Source organism: Sceloporus occidentalis, unplaced genomic scaffold (genome assembly GCF_023333645.1).
Source record: "Sceloporus occidentalis isolate IW3139 unplaced genomic scaffold, rSceOcc1.0.p SCAF_1, whole genome shotgun sequence".
Taxonomy (NCBI): domain Eukaryota; kingdom Metazoa; phylum Chordata; class Lepidosauria; order Squamata; family Phrynosomatidae; genus Sceloporus; species Sceloporus occidentalis.
The window spans coordinates 8,367,539-8,382,692 of NW_028316981.1; the positions used below are offsets into that span (position 1 = coordinate 8,367,539).

Sequence of the window (15,154 nt, forward strand, 5' to 3'; positions counted from 1 at the left end):
ATAGTAGCAGCAAAACTGCCAGTGCAAATCTTGTCAGAGGTATAGGAACCAGACCAGGAGGAAGAAGAGCACTCTGTTCCAGTTTGGTAAGTCCTTACCTAGAACACTGTGTCTAGTTTGGGGCATCACCGTGATGGACAATGGCCAGCTGGAATGTATCCAGAGAGGGCCAGCCAAGACAGTAAAGGGTTTGGAAACTAAGCTCAATGAGAAACAGTTGAAGGAATTATATATCTTACCTATGCTTTTTCTGGAGAAGATGGAGAGCTAACATGACAATTTTAATTGAACATCTGAAGGACTGATGTGGAAGAGGGAGTGCGTTTGACTTCTGTTACTCGAGTGAATGGGACCAGAACCCACAATTTCAAATGACAAGAAAAGAGATTCCAGCAAAACATTAAGAAGTATTTGATTGTAAGAACTGTTTTCCAGCAGTTTATGGAGAGTGGAAATAAGCTGATCAGTTGTATTCTGCAGGCAGGGACGTAGCCAGGATTTTAGGAAGGGGGGGGTCCAGACTAAGTGCCATCATTATAATGGGGCTTGGACGCGGTGACGCAGCAGCATGCACCATTCATTTTTCTAATGGAAGGAGGGGTCTGGACCCCAAGGACCCCCCCCCCCCTTGGCTATGTCCCTGCTGCAGGTGATGTCAGTAAGTACACTCTTCCTCTTCCTCTTCCTCTTTCAAGGCCCCTCTGGCTTAAGAGATGTACATGTGAAAATGATCTAGGTGTCTTAGTAGACCACAAGGTTATCATGAGTCGGCAATATAGGACAGCAGTAAACAATAAAATAAGCTATGGTTTGCATTTCTATGTTATATCATGAGAAGCATCATCCTTAGATGAGGGGAAGTAACAGTATCACTTTGTTCTGCTTTAGTCAGGGCTCATCTGGAATACCGTGTTCATTTTTGCACACTGCAGTTTAAGAAAGATACTGACAAGCTGGAATGTGTCTAGAAGGAGACCAAGATGGTAAAAGGTCTGGGAAGCAAGCTCTATGAGGAACAATTAAAGGAACTGGGTATGTTTAGATTAGAGAAGACAAAACCGAGAAATGATATCATAACCATCTTTAAACATCTGAAGGACTGTCATGCAGAAGATGGAGTGATCTTGTTTCTTTCTGTTATAAGGAAGAGGAACTAATAGATTCAAATTAGAAGAAAGGAGAAGCCACCAAACCATTAGGAAGAACTTGACAGCAATAGCTATTTGCCATTCCTGGCATTTAAATGGATTCTATTATGTGTGGATTCTCTGGTGTTTTGCAAATTCTGACTTGGAAACAAAACATTTTGCACACTCCTGGCACTGTTACATTTTTTTTCCTGTACAAATTCACTGGTGCATCAATAGGTCTTCTTTCTAAGCAAAACATTTTCTGCACTCCTGACATTTCTAGGCTTTTTCACCTGTGTGGACTCTCTGGTGGTTCACAAGATGCAAACTGTTGCCAAAACATTTGCCACACTCCCCACATTTATATGGTTTTTCTCCTGTGTGGATTCTCTGGTGGCTGTGAAGGCTTGAATTCTGAGTGAAACATTTCCCACATTCCTGGCATTTGTATGGCTTCTCTCCTGTGTGGACTCGTTGGTGCTTCACGAGGTCTGCCTTTTGAGCAAAACATTTTTCACACATCTCACATTTGTACAGTTTGTTTCCAGTGTGGCTACTCTGATGCGTCACAAGCTGTGAATTGCAATAAAAACATTTCCCACACTCCTGACATTTGTGTAGCTTCTCTCCTGTGTGGATTCTCTGGTGGCTGTAAAGGCTTGAATTCTGAGTGAAACATTTCCCACATTCCTGGCATTTGTATGGCTTCTCTCCTGTATGGACTCGTTGGTGCTTCACAAGGTCTGCCTTTTGAGCAAAACATTTTTCACACATCTCACATTTGTACAGTTTGTTTCCAGTGTGGCTGCTTTTATGTCGCACAAGTTGTGAATTGCAATAAAAGCATTTCCCACACTCCTGACATTTGTATAGTTTCTCTCCTGTGTGGATCTTCTGGTGGTTCACAAGGTTTGCTTTACGAGCGAACCCTTTCCCACATTCCTGGCATTGGTATGGTTTCTCTCCTGTGTGGATTCTCCAGTGGCCTAGAAGGTGTGAATTCTGAGCAAAACTTTTCCCACATTCTTGGCATTTGTATGGCTTCTCTCCCGTGTGGACTCGTTGATGGCCTAGAAGAGAAGAAGTCTGAGGAAAACATTTCCCACACTCATGGCATTTGTACGGCTTCTCTCCTGTGTGGATTCTCTGATGACTGAAAAGGACTGAGTAATAAGCAAAACATTTCCCACATTCTTGACATTTGTATGGTTTTTCTCCTGTGTGAACTCGCTGGTGGCTTATAAGATTTGAACTGTGAGCAAAACATTTCCCACACATCTTGCATACGTATGGTTTCTCACCTGTGTGCACTCGCTGATGTTTCACAAGATCTGCTTTTCGAGCAAAACTTTTCTCACACTCCTGACACTGGTATGGTTTCTCTCCTGTGTCAGTTCTCTGGTGGCCTAGAAGGTGAGAATTCTGAGCAAAACATTTCCCCAATTCTTGAAATTTGCATGTTTTTTCTCTTGTGTGAACACTCTGATGGATCAAAAGGGCTGAATTCTCAGTAAAACATTTTCCACACTCCTGGCACTTGTAAGGTTTCTCTCCCGTATGCAGCCTCTGATGAATTACAAGCCATGCCTTTCGAGCAAAATGTTTGTCACATACCTGACATTTGTGGTGTTTATTTTCTGTGTGGATGTTCTCATGCCTCATAAGGATGGACCTTTGAGGAAAATATTTCCTGCATTCCCTGGATTTGAATGGTTTCTCTCCTCTGTGGACTTTGCAGTGGTTCACATGGTCTGTGTGCACTTTCAGATGTGCCATAAGTAGTGAACTGTCAGCAAAGCATTTCCCACACTTCCAGCATTTGTGTGGCTTCTTTACTATGTGGGCATCTTGGTGGTTCACATTGTACAATTTATAATCAAAACCTTTCACAGAACCTCCATATTTCAAGTGTTTTTTCTCATTGTGCAGTCTTCTGTGAGGCACAAGTACTCTATTTTGTGGAAAACATTTCCCAGATACATTGCATTTGTAGCACTTTTCTTTGATATAACTTTCCTCTTCTGAATGTTGGGCTTCTTGGTGGATGGTATGTTCCAGGTTTTGCCTAGAACACTTTCCATACTTTCCATACCTTGCACACACGTATGTTTTCCCCCCGTTTTCTGCTGTGAAGGGAAAAAAAGCAGATTTTTTTTTTGCAACTTTGCGTGAAAAAGAATTTCAGGGTATGGTTAAAGGGACTAAAGCTTAGCCAAACAATCTTAAATATAAATGAATCCTCAGAACAGAAGCAGAGATACTATGCCCCTTCTTACAGCTTAAGTCCAGACTATCTGAAAGTGATCTTACCATAAGACCCTGTCTTTAGGGAGGACTTTCCCCATCCTACCACCCTCCAAGGCTCAGCTGGTAAGTGCATGGGAGAGAGCCTTTTCAGCGGTGGCTCCTAGACTTTGGAACTCCCTCCTGAGGGAGGTTTGATTTTCACCCTTTCTGTTGTCTTTATGCTAGCAGGCAAGGACCGCAAACTTGCTTTCAGCTTTAACTGACCAGGATAGATTAACAGGAATTAGGTGTGTTATCTTTGTTTTTTTATATATACAATATATATTTCAAGTGTTTTAACTGTTTTAAAAGTAGTGTTTTAATTGAATGTATAGTTTAAAGCCCTACATTTTTTTTAATGTTTACACTGTTTTAGCTGTTCTAATTTGTACTGTTTCCTCACTGATCTTTTAGGCTGCATATACAGGCCTTTTAGAACACACCATGACTCAAGAACACACCGCTTGGCTCAAACAGATATTGGTCCAAAATACATGGCAGAAATAATTCAGTTTGAGACAGCTTTAACTGCCCTGGTTCAGTGTTAGGGAATTCTGGGAATTGTAGTTTATTATGGCACTAGAACTCTCTGACAGAGAAGGCTAAATGTCTCACAAAGCAACAGTTTCCAGAATTCCCTAGCACTGAGCAGGGCAGTTAAAGTGCTCTCAAACTGGATTATGTCTGCAGTGTGTTTTGGAACACAGTCTGGAACCCAGCTAATTATGTACATGTATGCAATCTGGTAATTTTGTGTATGTTTGTTTATTTCCATTGTTCCACAAGGTACAAGATACCTCCTTATACAACAGTGCTCCTACCACTGCAAGACTGCATCAACAGGAGGCTGGGGGAGGGTGGGTATGGGGCAGAGGGCATCTGGAGAGAAACCTGTTCCCTCACCCTGCTGTAATTGGCATAAATTGAGATACCACTCCCATTAAGAAGAAACATTGCTGCTATTATTCTTATATTGTTGCTCATTTTGTTATCTGCCATCAAAGCAATTGAGACTTCTGGTGACCCTACGAATGAGATATCTCCAAGAGTCCCGATCATCAGAGATCTACCAACTGCATAGGTCAGGAGGGAAGTTAACTGCTTATGTGTGCTGACAGAGTGATATATCCCTGCTGAAGTCTTGCAAATTCAGAGGCATGGCTTCCTACATTGACTCAATCCACCTGTAGTGTGGTTTCCCCTCTTTTCCTACTGATGTTGTACAGCTTCGGACTTTTCCTTCACCTCTGTGCAGGTAGCAGCTAAACAACCTTTAAGTTTTGGTCCAGTTCCATCATTAGACACAGTACTACTCATACTTGTCCTCTGTTCTTTTCTCTCTGAGAGATCCTCAGCCAGGGGGATCCCCCTTCCAGTACACTGGTGCCTCGGGATACGAAATGATCGGGTTACGAAATTTCCGGGATACGAAAAAGTTGGATTGGCAAAAACTGTTTCGGGTTACGAAATATTTTTCGGGTTACGAAATTCATTTCGGCGCGAAATTCAAATGCTGCAAAGTGCAGCTATAGGCTTTCCAGTGCTAACGGATTATTTTTCGGGTTACGAAATTTTCGGGTTACGAAAGGAATGGCGGAACGAATTAATTTCGTAACCCGAGGCACCAGTGTAATGCTGTTGGCTATTAGCTGTTTGGCACATTTAGTTTGGCTTCTCAGCAAGAGCTTGCCTCACTTGGGAGACCCTACTAGAAACACTACTACTGTCCATAGCCTCTTGCCTCACAAAAACATACAATCTGAACACATTTTAGAACAGAAATGATCATCAACAGGTAAACAAAGGAGCCTTACAAAGACAACCCATGATCCCAAAAACCTCCTCCATGATTTGCATACATGGGGCTCATCCCTTTCCCAATTGGGCTGTCAGGACTGCTTCAAAGTATTGTAACTATGAATGGCATTTTAGAAATGCATTTTAAAACAGAAGAGATAATCATCCAAGGAAAGAGGGCCTCTTACCAAGAGAAGCCATGATACCACGGATCTCTGCCATGATCTCTCTGTGCAGGGCTCTCTGGTCAGAATCCAGCAGGGCCAACTCCTCTGGGGAGAAAGACATGGCCACTTCCTCAAAAGTCACCAGGCCCTGGAAACCAAAGAAAATTTTCTTGCTCTTATCTGACATTATGATAATTGCCGACTGTGACAACAGAGATAATCACACAGGTTGATAAGGCTCAAAAAGTAGATGAGGTTATACTGATTTCTTCCACAACTCCAGCATGAACATCCTGGACAAGCTCTGGCAAACACAGGAGCTTCAACCCATTACATACTCTAAAGCTGCAGCAAAAGGAGATTAGTTTAGAAGGAATATAACACCACAACTGAAAGGAAAAATGACGATGTTCTTACATTGCAGGATTTGAACCAGGGGCAGGCAACTATAGATGGGATGGGCAGGTCAAACTACTGAACTTCAGCAAGCCAGAAGGGATGCTGTATCATTTTAGAGATATTTTAATCATGGACTGTTGTTGTTTTAGATTGTACACCGTTTGGCAGGTTTTTTATTCTTTTTTTCTTATTTTATTTGACCCTTACTATGTAAATTGTTGTGCAAAGTTTACAGGGCTCTATAAACAAATGTTAATAATAATAATAATAATAATAATAATAATAATAATAATAATAATAACTTTCAACTGTCATGCCTGCCAGTTTTCTCTTGGTGTTTGTTTAACTTTTCTGCTTGGGAGAAGGTTTTGAAGTTTATGGAATACCGTTCAACTGTCCCATTTTGGCTGGGAAAATGCCAATTAATCCTGTTTTGTCCCACTTTTTCAGCAGCTTTTTAAATGTCCCAGTTTCTTTCTTCCCTCCCACTCTCCCCCTTTCTTCTCAGCTAATTCAGGTGCTACAGACCAAGTTCAAAGTGCAAAATAAGTTTGATAACTCACCCAGTGTGGGTTAATGGACTATAACTCTGGAGACTAATTCTCAGTCAATCATGGAAACCCATTGGGTCACCTTCGGCAAGTCGCACTCTCTTAGCCTCAGGAGATCACCCCAATAAATCTAGCCAAGTAAACCCCATCATTGGCTTACCTTAGGGTTCTCCTAAGTTGGAAACAACTTGAAGGAATACAACAACAAGAAGAAGAACAACTCAGCAAAAGGGAAAGGAGAGGAGGAGGCCAAATCTTGCCCTTCCCAGTAGACTCTGGCAAAAGCTTCCTGGCGCAACCTCTCTTTGTTTATGTGTAGTTGCTCAGCAATAACCTTTACCGTCTTGACCACAGTCTGATATTGCTTAGCCATACATGTCCCGGTTTTCATCTGTGAAATGTTGGAGGGTACCTTTTGGAGTGCTGGAGAGGTAAGGGGAGTCAAACCTAGGGATTTTAAAGGTGAGGCAAGGATGGATAAAATCTGTCAGTCTGAATTTCTCTCCCATTCATGTTTTTCAATTCTGATCTTCTCTCCATTTGGAAGATGGAAAAAGTGGAACTTTTTTACACTTTTAAAAAATCTAAAGGAAAAGAAACAAAATTCTCCCCTAGCACTCAGAAGAATGTGATCTGGGGAAAGAGGAACCCAGACTGCTCAAGTCTTCCTGTTCCAGGAATCTTTCTTCTTACCTGATCTAGTTCTGGTCCATTGCAAAGAGTAGGAAGAGATGACTGCGTCTTTGTTGGTGGCATCATTCCAGCCTCTGTAGGAGAGATCAAAGTGGGGGAAAGCCAGTCATGTACACTTCTATCTGAGGTTACAGCAACAGTCTTGAACTAATATTCACTATGAAGTACAGACACAGCTCAATCAACAAAGCCTCTGACAACAAATCTCCTTTTTTCAAAGTCATTTTATGCCAACTCTGCCCCAATTTCCTCTATAGGGACAGAGGGGATAAGATGTGCCATGTACATCAAGGATACATAAAAATTAATGTCTGCATTTCAAAATGAACATTGCCTATGATGTCCAGCTCTTGGGTTGAATGGCAACATCTGGCACTAAATGTACAACTGAATGGAAAGCAGTATGAGCAGAGGGACTGCAAGCATATCAGTCAACAATGTCCCATTGCTTCCATAAAGGAATCTGGAAGACAGTAACACAAGCCCATAAAATGTACAGCCCAGTGTGGGTTAGTGGTTTCAGTTTTGGACTGAGGACTCTGAGGGATGAAGGTCTGAAACCCTGCTCAGCCATAGTAACCCACTGGGTGACTTTGGGCAAGTCACACTCTCTCAGCCTCAGAGAAAGGCAATGGCAAAATCCCTGAGAAAATCTTGCCAAGAACATATTCACCCCCAAAATCTCATTTACATGTTTGGAAGGATTTTTATATATATATAAAATATATTCTCTCTCTATCTTGCTGTTGGGTGCCTTCAAGTCATTTCTGGCTTATGATGAACCTAAGTTGAACCAATTACGGGGTGCTCTTGGCAAGATTTGTCCGGGGAGGAGGACTGCCCTTGCCTTCCTTTGCGGCTGAGAGAGTGTGGCTTGCTGTGAAAGGAGGAATTGGGCAAACATGGGTGAAGGCAGCCAATCACAATTCAGAAAATGTTGTGAAGGGCAGCCTACAGGGAAGAAATGTTACAAAATGTAAGGCTTGTCTTTGTTGGAAGGCAGATTGAAAAAAGGATGCCCTAAAGATAGGTAATAGATTGAAGTGGGATAGGAACAGACAGTATAGAGACCAGACAGTCAGCTAGAAAACAGTATTGACTGGTGTTGGGGAATTATAAATGACTTACAGTTCAGGTCTTCAATGTCATATCTATTTGTGTCTAAATAAATGCCCACTTTGGTTTTGTTTTACAGCTGTCTATCTGTTCATATGGAGTCTATCATTTTTTTTCCTGCCTAAGTACATTTCTACAAGTTAAAATTCATTTTGTTAGTTTTCACCCAGTTTTCTAATCTATTCAGGTAATTTTGAATTTTGATCCTCTCCTCTGGGAAATTAGCTACTGCTCCTAATTTGCTCTCTTCTGGAAATTTGATAAGCAGGCCCTCTACTCCTTTGTCCAAGTCATTGATGAAGATGTTGCCTAGCACTGGGCCCAGGACAGAACTCGTGGGACCCTACTGGTCACTTCTCTCCAGGATGAAGAGGAACTATTGCTGAGCACCCTTTGAGTCTGGCCGGTCAACCAATTACAAATCCACCTAACAGCTGCACTATCTAGCTCACGTTTCATGGGGGACCTTGTCAAAGGCCTTACTGATATCAAGATATGCTATATCTACAGCATTCCCTTCATCTACCAAGCTGGTAGTTTTTATCAAAAAACCAGATCAGTCATGATTTTTTTCTCAGAAACGCCTGTTGACTTTTTGGAACCATAGCACTCCTTTCTAAATGTTCAGACTCTCGTTTTAATTATCTGCTGTAGAATCTTTTCTAGTATTTATGTCAGACTAACTGGGCAGTAATCTTTTTCCTCCCTCTTTGAAGATGGGGACAACATTTGCCCTCCTCCAGTCTGCTGGGACTTCTCCTGTTCTCCAGGCGTTCACAAATCATCACAAAGATGATTGCTAGTGGCTCTGAGATTACATCTGCCAGTTCTTTTAATACCCTTGGATGTAGTTCATCTAATCCTGGAGACATAAATTCATTTAGATTAACCAGTTATTCGTGTACTACCTCTTTGCTTAAGGTCACTACAAGTCAGAAATTATTTGAGGGCACACAACAACAGAGAGATCAAGAGGAATCTAGGCAGAGAGTGTTCATCCTTACCTTTCAAGGGGGGCCGTCCATCACATTCCTGCTTGATCTCCCTCTTTTGGGGACTCTGGCTCATGTCCAATGGTGCCTTCTCTGCCACAGAGTGAACTTCTGTCAAAAAATTGCTGACCTGAAACAGCAGTAAGGATTCAAAGCATAGAATTTTAAGGAGGAACAGAAAATGCCAAATGTTTTTGGAGAAGAGGCTTGGACTGGTGTGGTATGAAGCATCCATTGACAATCAAGTCAGGAAAAAGCCAGCACCTCATTAGACCTACTTGAAAAAGTTACAAACAAAATAAGAGCTCAGCAAAGTGAAATACAATAGGACACTTTTGTCAATACTTGGTATAAGTTTATAGTATAAGCCAGAACATAAACAATTCCATGGAGAGCACAGCAAGAACATCTGAATGCCTGAATAACCCTGTGTTGACTTATAATGGAAATCCTGTCATTGATTCAGTGTAGTAAGTCCATGTGAGTATATATGTGTAAGGAAGAACTGCTAACAGACATATGAAGGAACTAAAAAGAAGACCTACTTAATAATGTATAGTTATACCTCCCTGTACAGTCTGTGGCCACAACACAATTGTTGGTAATTTCTTATGTTGGGTTTGGAATAAAAATAAAATGAATACAAAAAAATACAAGAGATTCCCCACTTAGAGTGAGAGCTGGCTACTTGTTGTAGTAGGTGAAAGCTCATTCTAATCCTGAACACATCAGGGCCCTACTCGGACATTGTAGTCACCACGGGGGAAACTCTGGTTGTGTGGCAGTGCCAGCAGGAAAACCTGGAACTTCCTTTGAAAAAATGGCACAAAAGGATCACCCACCTGGTTTTAAAGCAGAATAACATTTTTATGAGGCTTCAGAGACTGTGATTCCACTTCATCATAAGATGGATTATCCACACACTCCTCCTTATGAGAGACAAACTGAAGGTACCACATTTTAGCAGAATCCCTTGGGGGGGGGGGGAAGCTTTACCTGCTTAAGTCATCAGAGGGTTCAAAACAGAGAGCCCCAGAGCCATCACTTGCTCACTTTTGCACCAGGAAGAAATGTTCTTACCTGTGATTCTTTCTGCTTTTTTGCAGCCTCTTTCTGACTCAGAAGGAAACCTTCTGCAAGGGCCACGGCCTGGGAACTGGTATCTGCCCCACATTCCCTGACCCACTTCTCCATCTCCGGGGGCAGGATGGTCAGGAACTGCTCCAAGATCACCAGGTCCAGGATCTCAGTTTTTGTGTGGTGTTCTGGCTTCAGCCACTGACAGCAGAGATAGTGAAGTCGGCTGCAAACCTCTCGAGGTCCCTTACCCTCCTTGAAGGAGAACTGTCTGAAGTGCTGGCACTGTATGTCTGAGCTGGCAAGGTCCTCACCCAGGAACCTCTTCTGGACTGTCCTCTCCCAGAATTCCCCACTGCTCTCAGCACTGCGGTCATCAGGGTCTCTTTCTCCTTCTGGACCAGCTAAGCCTGGCTCATCCATCTTCATTTTTTATGCCAATTAAGACACCAATAGGATCAAAGATATTCCTCCGCCATCTGTCTCAGGACAAATATGTTGCTAAGCTGCTGTGATGCAAGATGCTGTAAAACCAAGTAATTACTGTGTTATTATTAAGTATTCATAGAACACCATCAGTGTACATAGTTGTATTAAGAATTATCCAGGTACAGCTACCCAAAAGGCACCAGATCCTGTCTCATCCTGCAAGCTAAGCAGGCTCTGCCCTGGTTAATACTTGGATGGGATGCCATCAATGAATCCCAGATGCTGTAGTCTAAATTTCAGAGGAAAGAACTGGCAAAACTCACTTCTGAGTATTCCTTGACTAAGAAAGCCCTATGAAATGGTTGGGATTGCCATAAGTCAACAGGAGACTTGGAAGCACCAGCACACACACACTCAAGCACAAACATGGGAAGAAGACATTTGTGGAGGCCTCTTCCCTGAAAGAAAGGCAGTTCAAGCAGTTCTTTCACTTGAGAAGAGAGTGAAAAGCAATTTAAAATCATATCTATTGAAAACAAAAGCAGCACATTATGCTATTACACCCTTTACATTAAATAGCATATTTTCATAGAATCATAAAGTTGGAAGAGACAACAGGGGACATCCAGTCCAACCCCATTCAACCATGCAATCAAAACACCCCCGACAGATAGCTATCCAGCCTCTGTTTAAAATCCTCCAAAGAAGGAAAGTCTACCACTCTCTGAGGGAGTGTGTTCCACTGTTGAGCAACTCTGACTGTCAGAAAGTTACTCCTAATGTTTAGGTGGAACCACTTTTCCTGTACCATGCATCTATTGTTCCAATTCTCTGGGGCAGCAGAAAACAAGCTTGCTCCATCATCAATGTGACACCCCTTCAAACATTTAAACAGGGCTATCATAAGATATCACCTCTTAACCATCTCTTCTCCAGGCTAAACATATCCAGCTCCCTAAGTCTCCCCTCATAAGGCATGGTTTCCAGACCCTTCACCATTTTGGAAATATTCCAACTTAGAATCGTAAGAATTAGAAAAGACCCCAAGGTCCATCCAGTCCAAACCCATTCTGCCATACAGGAACTCACAATCCAAGCACCCCCTTTGACAGATGGCCATCCAGCCTCTGTTTCAAGACTTCCAAAGAAGGAGGCTCCACCACTCTCTGAGGTAGTTTCTTCCACTGTTGAACAGCCCTGTCAGGAAGTTCCTCCTAATGTTGAGGTGGAATCTCTTTTCCTGTAGCTTGCATCCGTTGTTCCGGGTCCTATTCTCTGGAGTAGCAGAAAACAAGCTTGTTCCATTTTCAATATGACACCCCTTCAAACATTTATACAGGGCTATCATATAACCTCTTAACCATCTGTTCTCCAGGCCAAATATACCCAGCTCCCTAAGTCTCTCCTCATAAGGAATGGTTTCCAGACCTTTCACCATCTTGGTGGTCCTCTTCTGGACACGCTCCAACTTAGAATCACAGACTTGGAAGAGACCCAAAGGGCCATCCAGTCCAACCCCATTCTGCCATGCAGGAACTCACAATCAAACCATCCCTGACAGATGGCCCTCCAGACTCTGTTTAAAAAGCTCCAAAAAAGGAGGCTCCAGCTTGTCCACATGCTATTTGAATTGTGGTGCCCAGAACTGGAGACGGTATTCCAGATGAGGCCTGACCAGAGCAGAATAGAGTGGCATTATTACTTCCCTTGATCTGGACACTTTTCTACTGTATATATACTGTTTATAATAATTTTATACTGTAACAATGATGCCACATTTATCTTCCTATTCATCACATTACCCCACATTCTCTGTTCAGCAGTTCTTTAAGGTCTTATTACATTTCCCACTCATTTGATCAGGCCCACTGTCTCAGCAGTGTCTCCCCCTCCTCCTTGGGGGTCTAGCCTCCCAGATGGACCTCCTCTTCTTTCTTCTCCTGAAGGGTCTCCCCTGGAGGAAGGGAAGGCCCCAGGAAAGAGGGAGATCCCAGGAGGAGGAGGAGGAGGCAAGAGGTCCAAGGTGGGGACTCACCAGATCTCAGAAGGAGAGAGAAAGATATATACACCTCCAGGGAGGGAGAACTCTATTGCTCTGGAGGACTGGACCCCCCCCCCCACCTTAATGGCATCTCTAGGACATCTCTACTGCTCTGGAGGACTGGACATCCCTTCCAGCCTCTCTAGGAATTCCCCTCTCTCTTCCTTTAACCCTTTCACCCCCCATAATACAATACAATACAATAGGATTGACTGGGCCAAAGCTAAGAAAATGAATTTTCACCCCTCGAAGCTTTCTATAGGAAAGAAATGAGCGGAGATACGAAATGGTTTAAATATGAAGACATATGGACAAATACAGAAGGTGGTATTACTTTGAAAACAAGAAAGAGTCTAATCAAAGAAGGATGGGATGTCAATTGGTTTATGTATAGACAACTGGTCGAAAGATTTAAGATGGATGGTAAAACCTTTGATTTTGATATTGAACAAGGAGATAGATCGGATTTATGTAGGATTTTGACAAAAGAAAAAGAAAATTAATCAGAAAATTCTATGCAGCACTCTTAGAAATTGAATTGAAAGATGAGGAGATAAAAGATCAAATGATAAAATGGGCTAGATGTTTCGGACATTCCCTACAACTATCGCAGTGGGAAAAGGTCTGGAAAGATGTTAATAGATTGACAGTGGCACAAAACATAAGAGAAAACCTTTATAAAATGTTTTATTTCTGGTATCTCTCTCCGTATAAATTAGCAAAAATATACAAATCTAAAAAAGAACAATGCTGGAAATGTAAAAAAGAAAAAGGAACCTTTTTCCTGTCAGTGGAGTTGTAAAAGTGCAAAAATCTATTGGAAGATGATAAATGACTCAATCAACACTGTTCTTGGCACAAAGCTTATCTTGAATCCAGAACTCTGTCTCTTAAGTTTAATGAATGATGATATAAAGAAAGAGGAAGAAAAAAAAATATTTTTGGAAAGTCGAGCAAATCCCAACTAAAGAGGATTGGTTGTTAAAACTATATGATGGAATGGCAATGGATTTCTTAACAGAGGCTATAAGAAATGATTATGATGAAAATGCTACAAACTAATGGAAGAAGATTATAGATTACTTTGAAGGGAAGTGGGGGGAAATAGCTGTGATTAATTTAAATAAGAAGTTTTAGTCTGGTGTCCACCTCTATCAACAGGGTCTAAGAGGGTAACATGTATATAATTTTTTTTCTTTTTTGTTATAATATAATATGATAAGTAGTAATACTGGATAGCCAAAAAGTATCACGTTGTAATGTATTGGGAGGCAGGAAGCCATTATGTTTGAAAGTGTGTGTGGAAGGAAGAGTGAAGGAAGAAGGAAGTAAACAGAAGGAAAAAGAAGAAGAAATAAGATCAAGTCTTTTATATATTTGGTTTATAGATATGTTTTGTTTGTTTTGAGATGTATGTTGTTTGTCATATATTGTTTTTGTATGTATTTTTTAACAAATAAATAAAATATTTATTAAAAACAGAAAAAAAGAAAATGAGTTTCAACAGGGAGAAATGTAAGGCACTGCACTTAGGGCAACAACATTGAAATGAATAGATATAGGATGGAGGACACCTGGCTTAAGGAGACTTATATGTGTTAAATTATGCAGTCAGGCCTGGGCGAGGCTCTCTTCCGCCCCTCCTTCCACCTGCCTGGTTGCCAGAGCGATGCAACTGAAGCGGAGGCCAAGGCGGGACTCCATTGCCGCCTTCTTCACCATTGGCTCTCCAGCAACAGAGGCGGCGCAGAAGCAGTCAGGCCTGGGCGAGGCTCTCTTCCGCCCCTCCTTCCACCTGCCTGGTTGCCAGAGCGACGCAACTGAAGCGGAGGCCAAGGTGGGACTCCATTGCCGCTTTCTTCACCATCGGCTCTCCAACAACAGAGGCGGCGCAGAAGCAGTCAGGCCTGGGCGAGGCTCTCTTCCGCCCCTCCTTCCACCTGCCTGGTTGCCAGAGCGACGCAACTGAAGCGGAGGCCAAGGCGGGACTCCATTGCCGCCTTCTTCTCCATCGGCTCTCCAGCAACAGTGGTGGCGCAGAAGCAGTCAGGCCTGGGCGAGGCTCTCTTCCGCCCCTCCTTCCACCTGCCTGGTTGCCAGAGCGACGCAACTGAAGCGGAGGCCAAGGTGGGACTCCATTGCCGCTTTCTTCACCATCGGCTCTCCAACAACAGAGGCGGCGCAGAAGCAGTCAGGCCTGGGCGAGGCTCTCTTCCGCCCCTCCTTCCACCTGCCTGGTTGCCAGAGCGACGCAACTGAAGCGGAGGCCAAGGCGGGACTCCATTGCCGCCTTCTTCTCCATCGGCTCTCCAGCAACAGAGGCGGCGCAGAAGCAGTCAGGCCTGGGCGAGGCTCTCTTCCGCCCCTCCTTCCACCTGCCTGGTTGCCAGAGTGACGCAACTGAAGCGGAGGCCAAGGTGGGACTCCATTGCCGCCTTCTTCACCATCGGCTCTCCAGCAACAGAGGCGGCGCAGA

At 42.9% G+C, this 15,154-nt stretch overlaps 1 protein-coding gene across 1 annotated transcript; it reads right to left on the reverse strand.

Moving 5' to 3' along the window:
* Nucleotides 1-1,220: 1,220 nt before the first annotated feature.
* LOC149320603 (uncharacterized) lies at nucleotides 1,221-12,746 on the reverse strand. Its single transcript, XM_089503280.1, has 6 exons — nucleotides 12,673-12,746; nucleotides 10,212-10,732; nucleotides 9,144-9,261; nucleotides 7,024-7,097; nucleotides 5,402-5,528; nucleotides 1,221-3,256 (listed from the first exon to the last, which is right to left on the reverse strand). The coding sequence occupies exons 2-6, from the start codon at nucleotides 10,635-10,637 to the stop codon at nucleotides 1,410-1,412; spliced, it is 2,592 nt and encodes an 863-aa protein (XP_089359406.1). The 5' UTR covers nucleotides 10,638-10,732; nucleotides 12,673-12,746; the 3' UTR covers nucleotides 1,221-1,409.
* Nucleotides 12,747-15,154: the final 2,408 nt, after the last annotated feature.